Source organism: Branchiostoma lanceolatum, chromosome 5 (assembly GCF_035083965.1).
Source record: "Branchiostoma lanceolatum isolate klBraLanc5 chromosome 5, klBraLanc5.hap2, whole genome shotgun sequence".
In the NCBI taxonomy this organism is placed as follows: Eukaryota; Metazoa; Chordata; class Leptocardii; order Amphioxiformes; family Branchiostomatidae; genus Branchiostoma; species Branchiostoma lanceolatum.
The window spans coordinates 4,172,004-4,186,683 of NC_089726.1; the positions used below are offsets into that span (position 1 = coordinate 4,172,004).

Genomic DNA, 14,680 nt, shown 5'->3' on the forward strand with positions numbered 1-14,680 from the left:
CCCCACAATTTGAGAGGAATGTTGACGTTTTCACAAAAACATATTGCAGAAGAAGACGTCCATCTTAAAAAAAAGAGAGACCAAGAAAATATGTAAAGAACACATCTAGTAGGAACACAAAGCTCTGTGCCTACCTTCTCGTCTGAGGGTCCGTAGGGGATGTTGAAACATGGCTCATCGACAGAACACGGCTGGAAAATAGAACAAAAAGGATTAACAATCTAGAATTTACTTCTGTTACTATACGGAAATGAAACATTCACATTTCATCACTCACAATTTTTTTGCAATAGAAAAAAAAGTTAAAAAACAAAGAAAGACACAACACAGTTATCAACTTAACACCCTTTCATTGATGATTTCAGTCGGAAATCCAGGTATTTGGATACACCCATCGCAGAAGTACAAATAAACAAAGTAAGTCACAAAGATACAGAAAAAGCCTTTCACAAGACTCTGTCAATCACGACCACAAACTCTATCCTAAACACTGGGGGTCTCCCCATCAATCCATTTGTGGTTTGAGATCGGAAGTGCCACATTAAGACAAGGTCATCTGTGAAGTGGCCTTGACAAGGTCTGACCGGTCCTGTGTGTCCACCTCTCCTCACACAGGGACGTCCACTACCACACTGAGAGTGAAGGGCTGGGGTGTCGCTTCTAATGTTCTACTGAGGCATGGACTTGATGGAGAGATAAACCTTAGGTTTAACACATGACACAGGGCAGTGTCGGTTAGTGTTGAGGAGCTAGGGGATGGGCGCTTTAGTCCAATCTTCTGGTCAGGTAGTACTACAGCTATTGGCATGTGTTGGCATAAAGCTTAGAGTATTTGGCCCAGAATCCAGAGGTCCTGGGTTCGAATCCTATGACACCATTGCTACGGACATTGTGCCCTTGGAAAAGGCACTTGACACGGACTTCCTCACTTTTGACTCAGGTGGAAATGAGTACCTGGCCTCGGTTAGGGACATCCCTTGGACAGGACGTTAAATGAGGGTCCTGTGTTTGAGGAGAACCACACCTCGAGCACATTAAAGAAAGCACCATATTAAGTGCTAAGCAGAGAAAGCCGAATGCACCATTTTTAAGTCTTTGGTATGACCTGGCAAAGTCTTTTGGGACCTATTGACCATCAGCATACCAAATCTTTCAAGACTGATTAAAATCTCAAACCAACAACTCTTTCCTGATGTCAGGACACTTTTGGGAAGCTATAACTCAGAGGTGGAAGTAAATTAATCAAAGCTGCTGGTTTCTCCCATGTGTTTTGATGTTCCCTCCAGTCAAACTGACTTATACTCAAAGTATGAACCAAGACGGAGCCTTTGGCACAAGAAATCTTTTGCAGATTGAGCGGTACTGTCTACGAGATAAAGAAAAATGCAGACATAAAGTAAGAAAAATGATGATTCCAATGACAAAGGTACAGTTTATCAAAAGAATACTGAGGATATAGAAATATGAATAAGAAATAACATTAAAAACAAAAACGTAAAACAAATAAAACATAAAAACTATAAAACATAAAAATATGGATATCAGTGACCTATTTTTCCTATCTAGAGCAGATTTATCGTAAAAAACATTTTCACCATTTTCAAGAATCTTAGCCACTTCTAATATGTAGTCAGAACGTCTGGAATTCCTTAGAAAGTCTACAGCATAAGATTCCATTCAAAGTATTTAGGTTACTGATGCAAACGAAAATCCTTCCTCCAGACAATTAAATCTCTAGCATAGATTACAATGCAAGATAATACTAATGTATTATTTCTGTTGGGGTCTTAATGGTTTCTTAAGGAATGTGAATCTTAAAGATGAAGCAGGGATAAGGAACCCTACACCTTTAATGAGACAGAAACATTGCCTTAGGTCTATTTATTGTTTCGTTCTCTTTTTGTTGTTGTTATTGTTGGAAACTGAGGAACATCTTGGTATTCTTTTGATGGTAAAATTGCCCCAAGAGATGGTAGCATTTGGGGCCTACATGTCACAAATACCTTAAAAAAGGTACAAGAATGTGCAGCGTTAAAATAGCTATTTCAAAAAACACTGAATCCTATACTATAGGAAAGAATGTTTTGATTAGTCTACATAGGAGGGAGTTTTTGCATGACAGACATAACTGAATTTTCCGAAAGTGGAAATGGGGAGGTGAACCAATTTATCAAAACATATTAAACATACTTGTCTTTTTGACCCATCTGTGGGGGTCTTATCTTTGAGCTTCCAAGGACAAGAATACCATGTTAAGACAAGTGGTTCTTCTCTACTTCCAGGGAGCAGGCAGCTGCACATCTGATCTAGCCTTTGCAGACAAGCGTTGAGAGATCCTTGTTACTACACAAACACTACATGTAGGTAACCTTAGACACCGGTTTGGACACTTCTGTCCACCCTACCAGATAGAGGCAGGGAAAACCCAGCAAAGCTCACATTGGTAAACATGGCTCATCACTCATTCTGTGGGGACAGCCTAGGGGGTCTTAGGACAAATCCATTTCCATCGGCTCATCAATCGTTTTGCTTAACAGCCTTGGGGGTCTTAGGAAGCCAAAGACATGAAAAAAATTGACAGCCCTGTAGCCACACTCTCATTGGTTGACCCAATTTTGATTGACAGTCCTGCTCATACTGCAATCACTGTCTTATTGGTTGAACTAATTATGATTGACAGTCCTGAGTACTACACAGTTTCAATTTCTGTGGGGACAGCCTAGGGGGTCTTAGGACAAATCCATTTCTATCGGCTCATCAATCGTTTTGCTGAACAGCCTTGGGGGTCTCAGGAAGAAGCCAAAGAAATTGAAAAAATTGACAGCCCTGTAGCCGCACTCTCATTGGTTGACCCAATTTTGATTGACAGTCCTGCTCATACTGAAATCACTGTCTTATTGGTTGAACTAATAATGATTGACAGTCCTGAGTACTACACAGTTTCAGGACAGGTGGATCCTAACTGCACACCTTTCTGACACCTCCACACAGGAAACATCTTTCCTCACACCCAGTCAGGAAATGGCGTCTCGTTTTCTGGGACGACTCTCAAAATATTTGGAAAAGATCTGGTGGATGTTTTCTTTTCTTTCCGAGTTGTCATGATATTCAAAACATGGAAAATTGCCAAACCTTACAAAACACATGAAGGCATCCATTAAAAACATCACTTGATGGGTGGTCGGATGCACATAGAGTCCATTCCAAGTCACCGCGAGGGTTGTTATTGTCATAATTTAGAACTATTTTCAAGGTATTGTTATTATTTGTGTAAGAGATTTGACACTTTTGAAATATTTTGAATGTGATTTCAACTTTCTAAATATTTCTTAAGTTTTCTAAAACTTTAGAAATATTCATGATGTAGAATATGATATTTACAATGGTTTCTAAATAATGGTAACAGCATTCTACCATTATTTACAATTTTTTACAATTTCTTACCATTTTCTACCATTATTTGTAACATCTCTATAAATAGGTCAGAGGGCTGGGAAGAAAGTAATTCACACATCCTTGCGAAGTTTAGGGAAGAATGCTTTCCACAAAGGACCCAACAGTGTCCTGCAGTGAAGTCTAAAGATGTACAAAGGCAGACAGAAGGGCCGGATTAGCACCTACTTTTATGGAGGCAATCACCATTCTACCATTGTTAACCATTTTCTACCATTTTCTGTTAATATTTCTAAAAGTTTAATAATCACATAGATGTTTAGAAATTATTACAAATAAAGAGGTTTTTGTACAGTTACTTTCAAAATATTTCTAAATTATCTTATCAAATTCAAATAAATTCATATTTTTGTATTTAATCTTTTAGAAAATTTAGAACTATTGTCAGTCAGATATTCTTTTATTAGAAATTTTTCAAAATGATTACAAACATTATTATAAAACCCTCGCGGTGACTCGGAATGGACTCTAATTAGATTAAAAGAAGAAATATACCAGAATACGTTCTTCTTCTGACTAAAAACTTCAGAAATTTGAAGAGACAATAATATTCTGAATGCAAATGAATAATGTGAATCTAATTTCTAAAATCTACTTGTACGTGTATGACCTTATAAGGAAATGTACAGCCTCTTGGTTTTCTTTATGCAAATGATATAAACTCCCACAAACATGTTATTCAGTACCAGCATTGTCGATCTACCAACATTTTTTAAATATTTCTTCCTAATCTTCATTTCTAAATGGTGTTTTTTGTTGTTCTCAGGTCAATGTCATTTTTGCTAATCAGACGACCTTGACCCACCCATTGAGTTCAGTTTTCGCACCACTGATTTTCCCTAAAACTATGCAAACCTCCTGTCAAACCTATGACCTTCAGGCATGACCTTGTAAACAAGGTCTGTCCATACAAAACTGTCAGTAGTACTGTACCAGTGAAATGACTTCTCCAAACAAAGAATGGGGGATAAATCATCATGAAAATTTAAATTGTCTCAGTCATACTGCATGTTTGAAAAAAAAGGCAGAATTAATGAGACGATGATACCTTCCAACCATTTAGGATCAACACTTGGGAATTTCATCCTCAGAGATCCTGTTAACAAACTCTAAGAGGCTCAAAGCTGTTAAGAAGATACTGATACCATTCCAAAGTTAACTGGAAAAATAATAGCTAAAACAAACGGTTAAGTAGCCACAGAATCTTGTCAACATGGCGTATATCACAGGCTACCATCTAAATCTGTTTATCTCACTGTGGGGGTGTCTGAGGTCTGAGCAAGGCTCAACTTCCTTTCCTTGTTTGGTCAAAAAGTGTAAAATCTGGGGATTACGGTGTCTGACACAGATCCAAGGCTGGGAGGGGAACTAGACGGTTTGGATACCCCGAAACCAGTTAGAACAGCTGGGACAATAATACAGGCAATGTTTTATCATTCCCCTTTCACAAGTCAGCAGTGGTGGCTGAACAAATACAGTCTGTGTTTCTGTCCAATATTTGAGAAAAAATTTCAAGTGATTTCCGTATACTTTTGGGAAAGATGCTAGACATCTATTTTCTAACTTAACTCAGGTGAAAACGAGTAGCTTCGGTTGGGGAGGTTCTCTCGGATAGGATGTAACGCCGGAGGTCCCGTGTTTGAGAAGAGCCACATCTCTAACACGATAAAGAACCCACCACACATATCGAAATGAGTAGAGATTCATTCTAGTGTGAGTAGATCAAACCTAGCAGTCCGGTCTTACACAGGTTGTACTTGCATGTACAAAACTGATGTGTTACACCTACATTGTGTGCGTTATGGCCATTTACGAAACAAAGACTACCCAAGCCACTTTCTTTGTTTTAAGCACAAGTGCAGTGAACACACACAGTAATTTACTTCTGCCCGACCCCAGTAATCTGGAGACCTGCCCTCCAGGTTGGTTATAGTGACTAACATAGGTGTACAGTTTCCCAATTAAAGGGCAGGTTGGCACCTGTGTTAAAAAGTGCATACCAATTAATGGGGAATAGAGGCTATGATAGGAGTTTCGCCAACACTGTAATATCGATGTTTTAACGTCTTTTGGAGGAATTTAGTGCCTTTTTCACCAGCACATAATGTTTTCATCTATTTCAGTACATGTATAGATGGAATAGAAAAGGAAATGTTGAATTTGACTACAAATGTTCGCAATTTTGAGTTTTCCAAAGGCTCTACCACGAAATTCTGGGGCCCTTACCCCAGAAAACTCATCCCTAAAATACCTGACATTCCTATAAACACTCCTACACAAAAGTGTTATTTGGTGTTTTCTGCCCATCTCTCACCAACTAACAGGTGTAGTCCTTATCCTCACGGTTACTTCTGACCCCAGGACACTCAGTGGTTATTTTGTACACATACATCTGCTGCAGGGGGTGTTTTGGGGACAGGTCATTTTAGAATTTGGGGGGGGTTGAATATGGATAAGTCTTTTAGCAGAAGTTTTTTTTGGGGGGGAGAGCCAGTGTATGCCCTCCTACCAAGCATTATAATGAATCATACCTAAATATCAACAAATGAACAAATGAAGAACTTATCAATTTCCTTCAGCTACTTTGTTCTTATGTCACTCAGAACAGCCGTCACCTTCGAACTGTTGCATTGTTTATTCTCTAATGAATCATCCCTAAAATTAAAAAATAAACAACTTTCTTTCAGTCACTTTGCTCCAAACTGTCACTCAGACCAGCCTTCACCTTCAAACTGTCACTAGGAGATTTGGTCAAGGTCAAAGTCAGCTATTTAATCAGCTGGTTCCCATTTTACCTAGACTGGCAACTTGGACTTGGAATGAGGAGAAATGTCACATTCCTTTCACACACATTTCCGCTTGTATTCTTTCTTCTCAGGCAACAACAAAAATGGAATTCTCCGAAATCTTTTGAGACCACTTTTCAGATTTTTGTTACAAAGCAATATTTTTTTACGAGACATTTGGTCATATATGATATCGAAATATTTTTCTTACAAATTTGTTTTTCCCGTTCTTTCAAATCCTAAAATAAGCAGAAATTGACTGGGCCACATTCCTGTGTTATTTCTTTCCAATTTTCCATTCTTTTTCCTTTCACTCCAAAAAATAAGCAGAAACTGACTGTGAAGGCCCATCAATACCTAAACATTCTTCGTCTTTTCTTATTGAGCAAGTTAGACATATTCGGCCTGAAGGCAGCTTTCCGACAAATAGAGATATGCAGCAGCCAATAGACAAACCTTTGCCACTTCCTAATGAAAACCAGCGGAGAGAGATTTACACACGTCTTAACATGTTTAAGACTCCATAAATAAGGAGATCCACATGTTCGAACCGATAGGAATTTCTTGGTACTTTCTCAATGTTGTGTGGCAAACTTTAGCCCAGGGTTTTTTGTTATACAAAGCAACAATTAATTCTGGAAAAAAAGATCAAAATAATGTTTGATGATTTATGCTTAAAATATATTTACCAAATTTGAAGAAAAAAGAGTTTTCAAAATTCATAAAAAGTTAATTTCAAAATGGGGAGGGGGTCTGCAAAACCAGAGCAAACATTTCCTCTTTTGCAGTTAAACCCTGCATGGCAGCTTCAACAGTAAACTTTAAACCACCGCAAAATTGAATCCCTGCAAACATTTCCCCTCCTACAGTATTGGTTTGATGGAATCCCTGCTACTCTTGTTTGTCAAGAGAAGAGGAGCCCCTGCAGACACTAAACAGGACACCACGTGAAACCCTCAAACGGTTTATACAACCTGCTAGGAGAGCGTCCCACCACAGGCTGATCAAACAGTAGCTGGGAAAAGTGGGGTCCCAAGATTTATCACGCAGGGGCACTTTAAAACCATTAACAGAAGCCCTTCTCTACAGACACCGTAAATTTGCTTACTTTCGCTTTGATTTTATTCTGTGGAAAAAGGAAACAGACGTTTTTGCGGTGTTCTCAATTTGTGGTAACAATTCTGTAGTACTATATTCAAACAAAGGAGACACTGAATTTGCACTAGAGAGGTCATCGTAAAAACTGCGAAAATAAAACCACCGGAAAATGTTTTAAGATTCATGGTAGCTGGTTGCGGTTAGGGATGATGGGGGAGGTGGGTCCTAACCCCTGTGTGCTTTTCAAAATAATCCCATACCTTAATGGCATTAAAACAAGAGCTGATCACATTTCAAGAAACTCTCCACCAGACTTTAATGACTGCTCCAGTCACAAGCACTCGAACTTCTTTTTCATTTTGATGACTTTTCAAGGAGGCTAGAAATGGACTACTTAAAACGAGGTCGCGGAGACTAAGGGTGAGGGAAACAGGGACATTTTGAACCGCGTGGTACAAATGTAATCCTAGTCCTGAGTTGGACCGGTGGAGAGGCCAAGGTACATTGCTTGTTACAGAAAAAACATCACCCACGAACTTCCAAAACATCCTGTGGTCGCCAAGTTCAGATTCTCCGAATTCCGACAGGGACTTTATTTAGACACGGCTAAACCCCCAGCCGTAACCTACATTCCTCCCGACGTGGGTACGCCGGATTTATTGGCAGCGCGAGGGGAATCCTACGCCATATCGGCCGCCATGTTACATCTGCGATGGGTTACATAACGTGGGGATTAGCACGGTGATGAACGGCGACTAGCCGCTTTCAAACGTTCAGCGTTTTTCTTGGCTAATCTCCCAGACTGCCACTCAGCAACTGACCCAGCAAGACTCCACAACATTACCAACCACATACTTCAAGGTAGCAGAACACAAGGTTTTCAGATACAGTATAGGGATCTACATGGTTAAGGACCCCAATGCGAGGAGGTTTGAAGTGCTACAAAATCTATAGCTGGGTGTGCAAGGAAGTTATACAAAAACAAAATATGTTTGAGTTCAGGGTACAGTACAAAATATGTGAAAATGAGCTCAAATTTGGAGGTCATGTTAACTGCAACCAACACATGTAGCGCTTAGCGGTAACAGTACAAATTCAAGCCGACCGAAAATAAAATGTAATCCAACTGACGTATTCCTTTGCAACTCAGCCCAGTTTCCGCCTCAATGACGTGCACAGAAAAATATCTATGACTTTTTCAACTACTGTGACACACTACATTATACTTTATACTCCAACTACAATTGGGGATGGGGGTTGCGGACAGATACTGTGTTCTGCTAACAACCTAGCAAGGGGGAGGGGGGTCTGAAAGAGACTATATTTACTATCAGTTAGCACTACATTTACCCATAAACACTACATCTGTCAGTGCGAGAGAAGATGACACTGTACCGATATAGGTCACCAAACTAGGTTATGTCATCGAGAATCATCTTCAATCCTTCCCCAGGGACTACTAGACCTCACAGAGAGACACTCATGCTCGAAACATTTCTTCAACGGGGAATAAATATTATGCATGGTCTGTCAGGGTTTTGGGATACCTCTTACATGATTGTAAGTGGGTGGGAGGAACGCCAGGCCCTGTGGAAGGGTATCATATCACGGGCCCCTGGCTTTATCTCATAGATTCTAGAACAGACCCCAATAGGATTGGATTAATCTAAGTGTTAAGCCAAACTAATTAATTTGTTGGTCCTCAGATTCAAACCAAAAACAGAACACGAGATATGAAAACCGGAAGTTCTGCTGCAATACTGTAGAAAGCCGCTGGGAGGCCCAATGCCAAACTTGACCTTTGTTTTCCCAACCTAATCTGAATGGTCATACATGGAGCTGTAAGAATGTTGTGTTAGATATCTAATGCTAATTCAAACATGATACTTCAAAAAGGGACAGAATGTAGAAGTATACTGTTGAGTTGGGATTAAAATCCGGTGGGTGTGGTGAAAGCTGGGTCGGGTTCACCTTTCTGTAACTCCGTTAGACAAACTTGTGGGGGACAGCGTTTACACAGCGCCTTCATTATCCCTGCAGCGCAAACTCAGAAACCCTTTCACTCCCAGTCATGTACGAACGGGCGCTGACATGGGTAAACGTACCGAAGAGTCGCCATCACAGCCACTCAGCGCTGTGTATGATCCAACGACACAGCGACGTGTGCATACAGTGCTCACAAACTCAGTTAAGGTCTCGCCTTGCACTTGAGAGTTTGTGTGCTATCACGGATGGACGAACGACCTTGTAGGTGACGAATAGTTCAAGGTCGTGGATGTTTCCTAGTACATATTATGTGATCTACTGTAAAATGCTTTGGAAAAACACATTTTCAAAGACAACCTGATCTCATATGTATCCTGGATACATTTCAGTTGAAACCCTATATTCTGTGTACGAATAGAGACCCTGTTTCTCATGACTGAGTTCAAACCCACAAACTAACCACAAGGATGTACAAGACTGACCCCAGACAAGCTCTAAAGTTTACCGGGCACAGGTCAAGTATTAGCTTTACAGTACATGTCTTGTGGATCAGTTATTTTTCATACTGAACACGCTATACTTATCTGAAATTTCACTGAACACTATTACGTTGAATCAGACAAAACTCTTGACCACTATTCCCCAAACATCTGAACTACAGTCATATCTTATAGAGGAATGTAGCAATAGACATCCACACAATCCCTCGAGTCTAAGACCTTCATTTTGGAAGAGTATTATTAAGAGAAAGAAATACAGACATTTCAGCTCTTTTGCATTTAGAAATAGCCATTGTTAAATCACAACAACACACAACTATCTATTGCAATTCTCCACTTCCTTTCCAGAATTCAGCTATCACTGCGAAACCCTGTCTGAATGTGACCCATGCTCCGCAAACATGGCCGCCTGGGTGTTGACTGAAGAAAACAAACTATGACTGTACCAACGCTTGGGAAGCGGGGGTGTTCGTTAAACATGCCACAAGCGGAACATCACCTTCAAGTGACGAGAAAAACCTTGCCGTGAAAAATAACACCACGGCGAGCACACAAGGACGAAACGTCGCAGGAATTTTACTAAAAGGGCGCCATTGATTCCTCCGAACGTGACCTTCGTGCTCTGACATTTTGTCTGAGAGGTTTTAGGACAGTTTAAGCCGATCTCAGGGCTGATCATACAAAAGCCAGGTGAGCTTGGCACAGGTACGGGGACAATGCGACACCCACTCCGGACTGCCGCTAACAGGTTGCACTATTGTAGTGGGGAGGCCTTTGATCATACTAATTAGTGACGCATCCTGAGAGCACATCCTTTCTAAAGGGAACAAAGTTAGGAAAACTATGCCCCGAGGCATGCCCAGACAGACCACATCCTTTGTTGTTTTTACTTTCAGGCAAGATATCATTCCTTCTTTCTATCTATCTATCAAAACACTGTGCATAAAGAAAACAAGCAAAAGATTGTCCACTAAACTATAACTATTACCAAAACACCTAACATCCCAGTTACGAGACAGCCGGGTCAATTTCTATGGATTAAGGAGTTGTGTTCTAATTTCATCGTTTGGTAGAGACAATCTGGACTAACCCAGATTAACTGGCTAAATCTACCCGAGGGTTTGGTAAGGATTTCACATGCCACTACTTTGCTGACCAAACAACTGGCCCATAGTTCGAGGTCACTGAGTACTTCGTTAAAAGGATTACTTCATTCTATATTTTGATTCTCAAATCTTGTTAAAGGCTTGGACAAAGGACAACAAGACGATGAAGACATTCAAGCTATGATCGGGCGTTTGTTCGTTCGTTCGTTAGTTCGTTCAGACCCTTGCAGTGCCTAGCGGCACATAGGGCAGCATGCTGTTTCAGTATAGTCTCCATGCTGTTTCAGTATAGTATCAAGGCATATTCTTACAGAGAGGGGTTGCTAACCCTTTCTCTTTAACATGCTTGAGGCACCTCCTCAAAGCTGGACCCCCATTTTACATCCCTTCCAAAAGACAGGTGTAACCCCAACCGAGAGATGCCCTTCCTGGATTAAGCGCGTGTCTCCCATTTACCAACTAATTGGAACTAGGAGCTCAACTGTGAGGCTGCTACAGAGACATCCCTCACAATATGTGTTTGTTTGTTAATTTGTTTGTTTGTTTGTTTATTTCTTACCTTGTTCATGTAGTTGATGGTGACGGTGTGCCATTGTCCGTCGTTGACCCCTCCGGGTACGTGCGGCTGCACCACCGTCGTCTCCTGTCCCGTGGAGAAGGAGAACTTGATCTGTCCGTCCACGATTTCCAGCGCCAGGTAATCGTGCTTCACGTTGTAGCGCCCGTTGTACAGCAGGAGGGCGTTACGGTTTTGGGAAGCAAATCTATTTGGGACAGAGAGATAACCCATGATTGTTAATTCTTCTCGCATACTTTGTGACCATGTCATTTCTTCACAGTATTTGATATCTGCTTATACAAAACAAGAATGTATAACAACTATCATTACCAAAATTTTGTTATTATCTACCTGCTAATAGTAAAAGGCTGTTAAAGAAATAAAACTTCTTGTGGCCAAAAAAGAATTGTTCCATTTGAATTTTTCCTGAAGATACTACTGCTTAGTTCAATCATAAAAATCCTGACCTTATGATAATATTGTCATTTAAAAGTATTTGATAAGTTGTTTAATAAATTGTGTTATTTCTACAAAGTTGATTTCTTATGCAGCTGTAAATTCTTTTACCTTCAGAAAATCTGAAAGTGTCCCTACCAATAGTTAAATATTAGAAAAATGTAATAAAACCCGGCTGATTTCCCCGTAGAAACGTACGTGAGAGACAGTTGCATGCGGAACCTCTGCTGCAGCGCCGGGAACGTCAGGAAGGACCTGGGCGGGAAACTCCGGGTAGAGACCTCGCAGAAGTCGGTCACGTGGCTGCCCTGCATTCCACAGTTGCACCTGAAGCCTCCCACCAGCAGATTGGTGCAGACGCCGCCATTCCGGCACACGTAGTCCGTGCAGCGCCCCTCACGCGCATTGATCTCACAGTTATCACCTGGTAGGGAAAACATCAAGATCAAAAACAGATATTCTATTTGAATTCATGGCCATGTGATATCGCAGATCGGAACTCGTTGCCACCAAGCATAGTAAGGGCGTCCTCCCTTGATTGCTTTAAACAACACTTACAGTTAGATGTGCAAAGGTTAGGTGTGACAAGTCAGTCAGTGTGATATTTCACCGAATGGCGGTCATACCAGCTATGTAGATACAGATACAGAAACAGGCAAACTCTATTAAATCTACAAACTTCAAACACTGCAAAGACCTCCTTTCCCCTCGTATACTGTGAAAAAAGCATTGATCTCTCATAGATTGAAGGTATTCACATTGCTATAACTGGATGTTCCACAATCAAATCATCTAGAGCTATCTGGCAACCAAGGAACTGATTTGAACATGCCTGGTCTGAACCCATAATATTCATTGGATAAGCAAAAGATGACTTAATTAGACACTCTATCTCCCATTGGTTGCAAGAAAATCACATTACAGTAACTGGATGTTCTGTAATCAAATCAGTCGGCGGACTGGCCGGCCGATACAGGACTATTTACATGCCTGTGCATTTCTATCGCACATTAGTCTCCATTGCACTGACAGTTCCATTCAGCGCCCCCTTCCTAAAGTCCGTCATCAATTATTAACCGTTCTTCTTCCGCTCAAGTGAACAAGGGATGTGGCACGCCGGCGTGATGGCGTATTCTCCAGACGCCCGACCCCGTTGTCGGCGGGTTTTGTGCGAGGAGACGTTTCGCGGGATCGTGATGGAGTGTTCTCCCGACACCTGACACAGTTTGGTATTGTCCGCAGTTCCGTGTAATAGCATTTGGAGCTATCGCAGTTTTATTGCTACGTCATTTATCACTGCAGTCTGTGCCTACTCCAAGCATAAAATCTGTTCTGCCACTTTGTTCAGAATAGGAGAAATCACGACGACTTAAAGCTGAAATTCTATACCAATTTCCTTTCAGAATATTCTTAATTATATACAAATTAATGTGATTCTATGGTAGAGGGATATGAATAAAAGATGGGGATCTAAGAAGATTTTAGAATTCGAAAAATGATTACGAAAGCATGACCAGTACAGTACTGCTAGTGACTCATCCATTTTTCCCCACCCTCATGCATATAACCTTAGTCAAGAGCCATTAGGGAGAATAGGACACTACAGTGGGCCATCTGAAATCATAATACTGTTTTTCTACACTGTATACCATTGTGAAAAACAATATTGAGTCTGACCAATTTCAATTTGACATTCTAGAATCAGATTTTTGTTTCCTTTAGTACTCTTATTTCTTGACATCTACTCTAAATTTCCGTAAACTTTAACCTTCCCACTGCCGCCCAACCCTGTAAGTTAGTGTAACCACATAATTAGGCCTAATCCACGATGGATAATGGGGGTGGCACAGAAAATGAGGAAAAGAAATCAATGCGCCAATGCATTCTGCACAGCATTTTCAAGCTTGGATATTTTTCAGTAAGTGGGTATATCAATCATACACTATTTCTGCAGTGAAAAAAAATGATATAAAAATATCTGTTCCATTTCAACATCCCCTTCCCATGGTGGGCCGGCCCTTGACAAGACATGATGTCATTCAGGTATTCGCAGCCCACAGATTCGGCTGTCTATGTTTTGGCTCCTTGTTCAAATTACATCCATACAGGACAAGACCGAACGGAAATGTGCGACAAGAAACAAAATATTACTTTCTACGGCATTCTTTTGTACGAAACGAAATGAAATTTTAATCCAGGCTTTGTGATTTGGGATAAAACTACGATAAGAGAAAAATGTGTAAAATTTTCCTTTACAGCGTGGGAAGGTGATGTCTATCTTCACCTGTTGTGTCTTACAGGGAAGGAGGGAAGTCAGACGGGCCCACCACTGGACTATCAGATAAGGCGGTTATGTCAATTATGTTGCCATGGCAACACGAGGGCCCGCAGACATGTTTACAAGAGTTATAAGGGGAGGAAATGAGCGCCCCTCGGACGGACTGTCGGCCAATTAGGATGGGATAATTCAATCGCGTTGTGCTAATAAATTTGAGACCGGGAGCGAAAGGTAATGGAAAACAAATCTTCTGTCTGGCTAGATCTATAATTGTAGACCAATAAGTCTTGAATATACAAATAACTGTGCAATTCAATAGATATGTTTGACTTTCTTAAAAGATTTCAATCCTGATTTTACTGTAAAATTTGACATTTTTGCTGTGTTTTATCGTTTATGTTAGCGACTTTTTTCACACACACAAAAACACATTTGTACGCCATGAATATAACCAAGTT

At 40.6% G+C, this 14,680-nt stretch overlaps 1 protein-coding gene across 5 annotated transcripts in view; it reads right to left on the bottom strand.

Moving 5' to 3' along the window:
- Positions 1 to 14,680, bottom strand: part of LOC136434498 (cadherin EGF LAG seven-pass G-type receptor 2-like) — an 85,739-nt gene that overhangs the window by 47,410 nt on the left and 23,649 nt on the right. For all 5 annotated transcript variants that reach the window (XM_066427321.1, XM_066427323.1, XM_066427320.1 and 2 more), the window contains exons 5-7: positions 12,143 to 12,368; positions 11,489 to 11,693; positions 135 to 191 (exon numbers count right to left, since the gene is read on the bottom strand). In XM_066427321.1, coding sequence (XP_066283418.1) covers positions 135 to 191; positions 11,489 to 11,693; positions 12,143 to 12,368 — 488 coding nt within the window. The remainder of the gene's footprint in view (positions 1 to 134; positions 192 to 11,488; positions 11,694 to 12,142; positions 12,369 to 14,680) is intronic.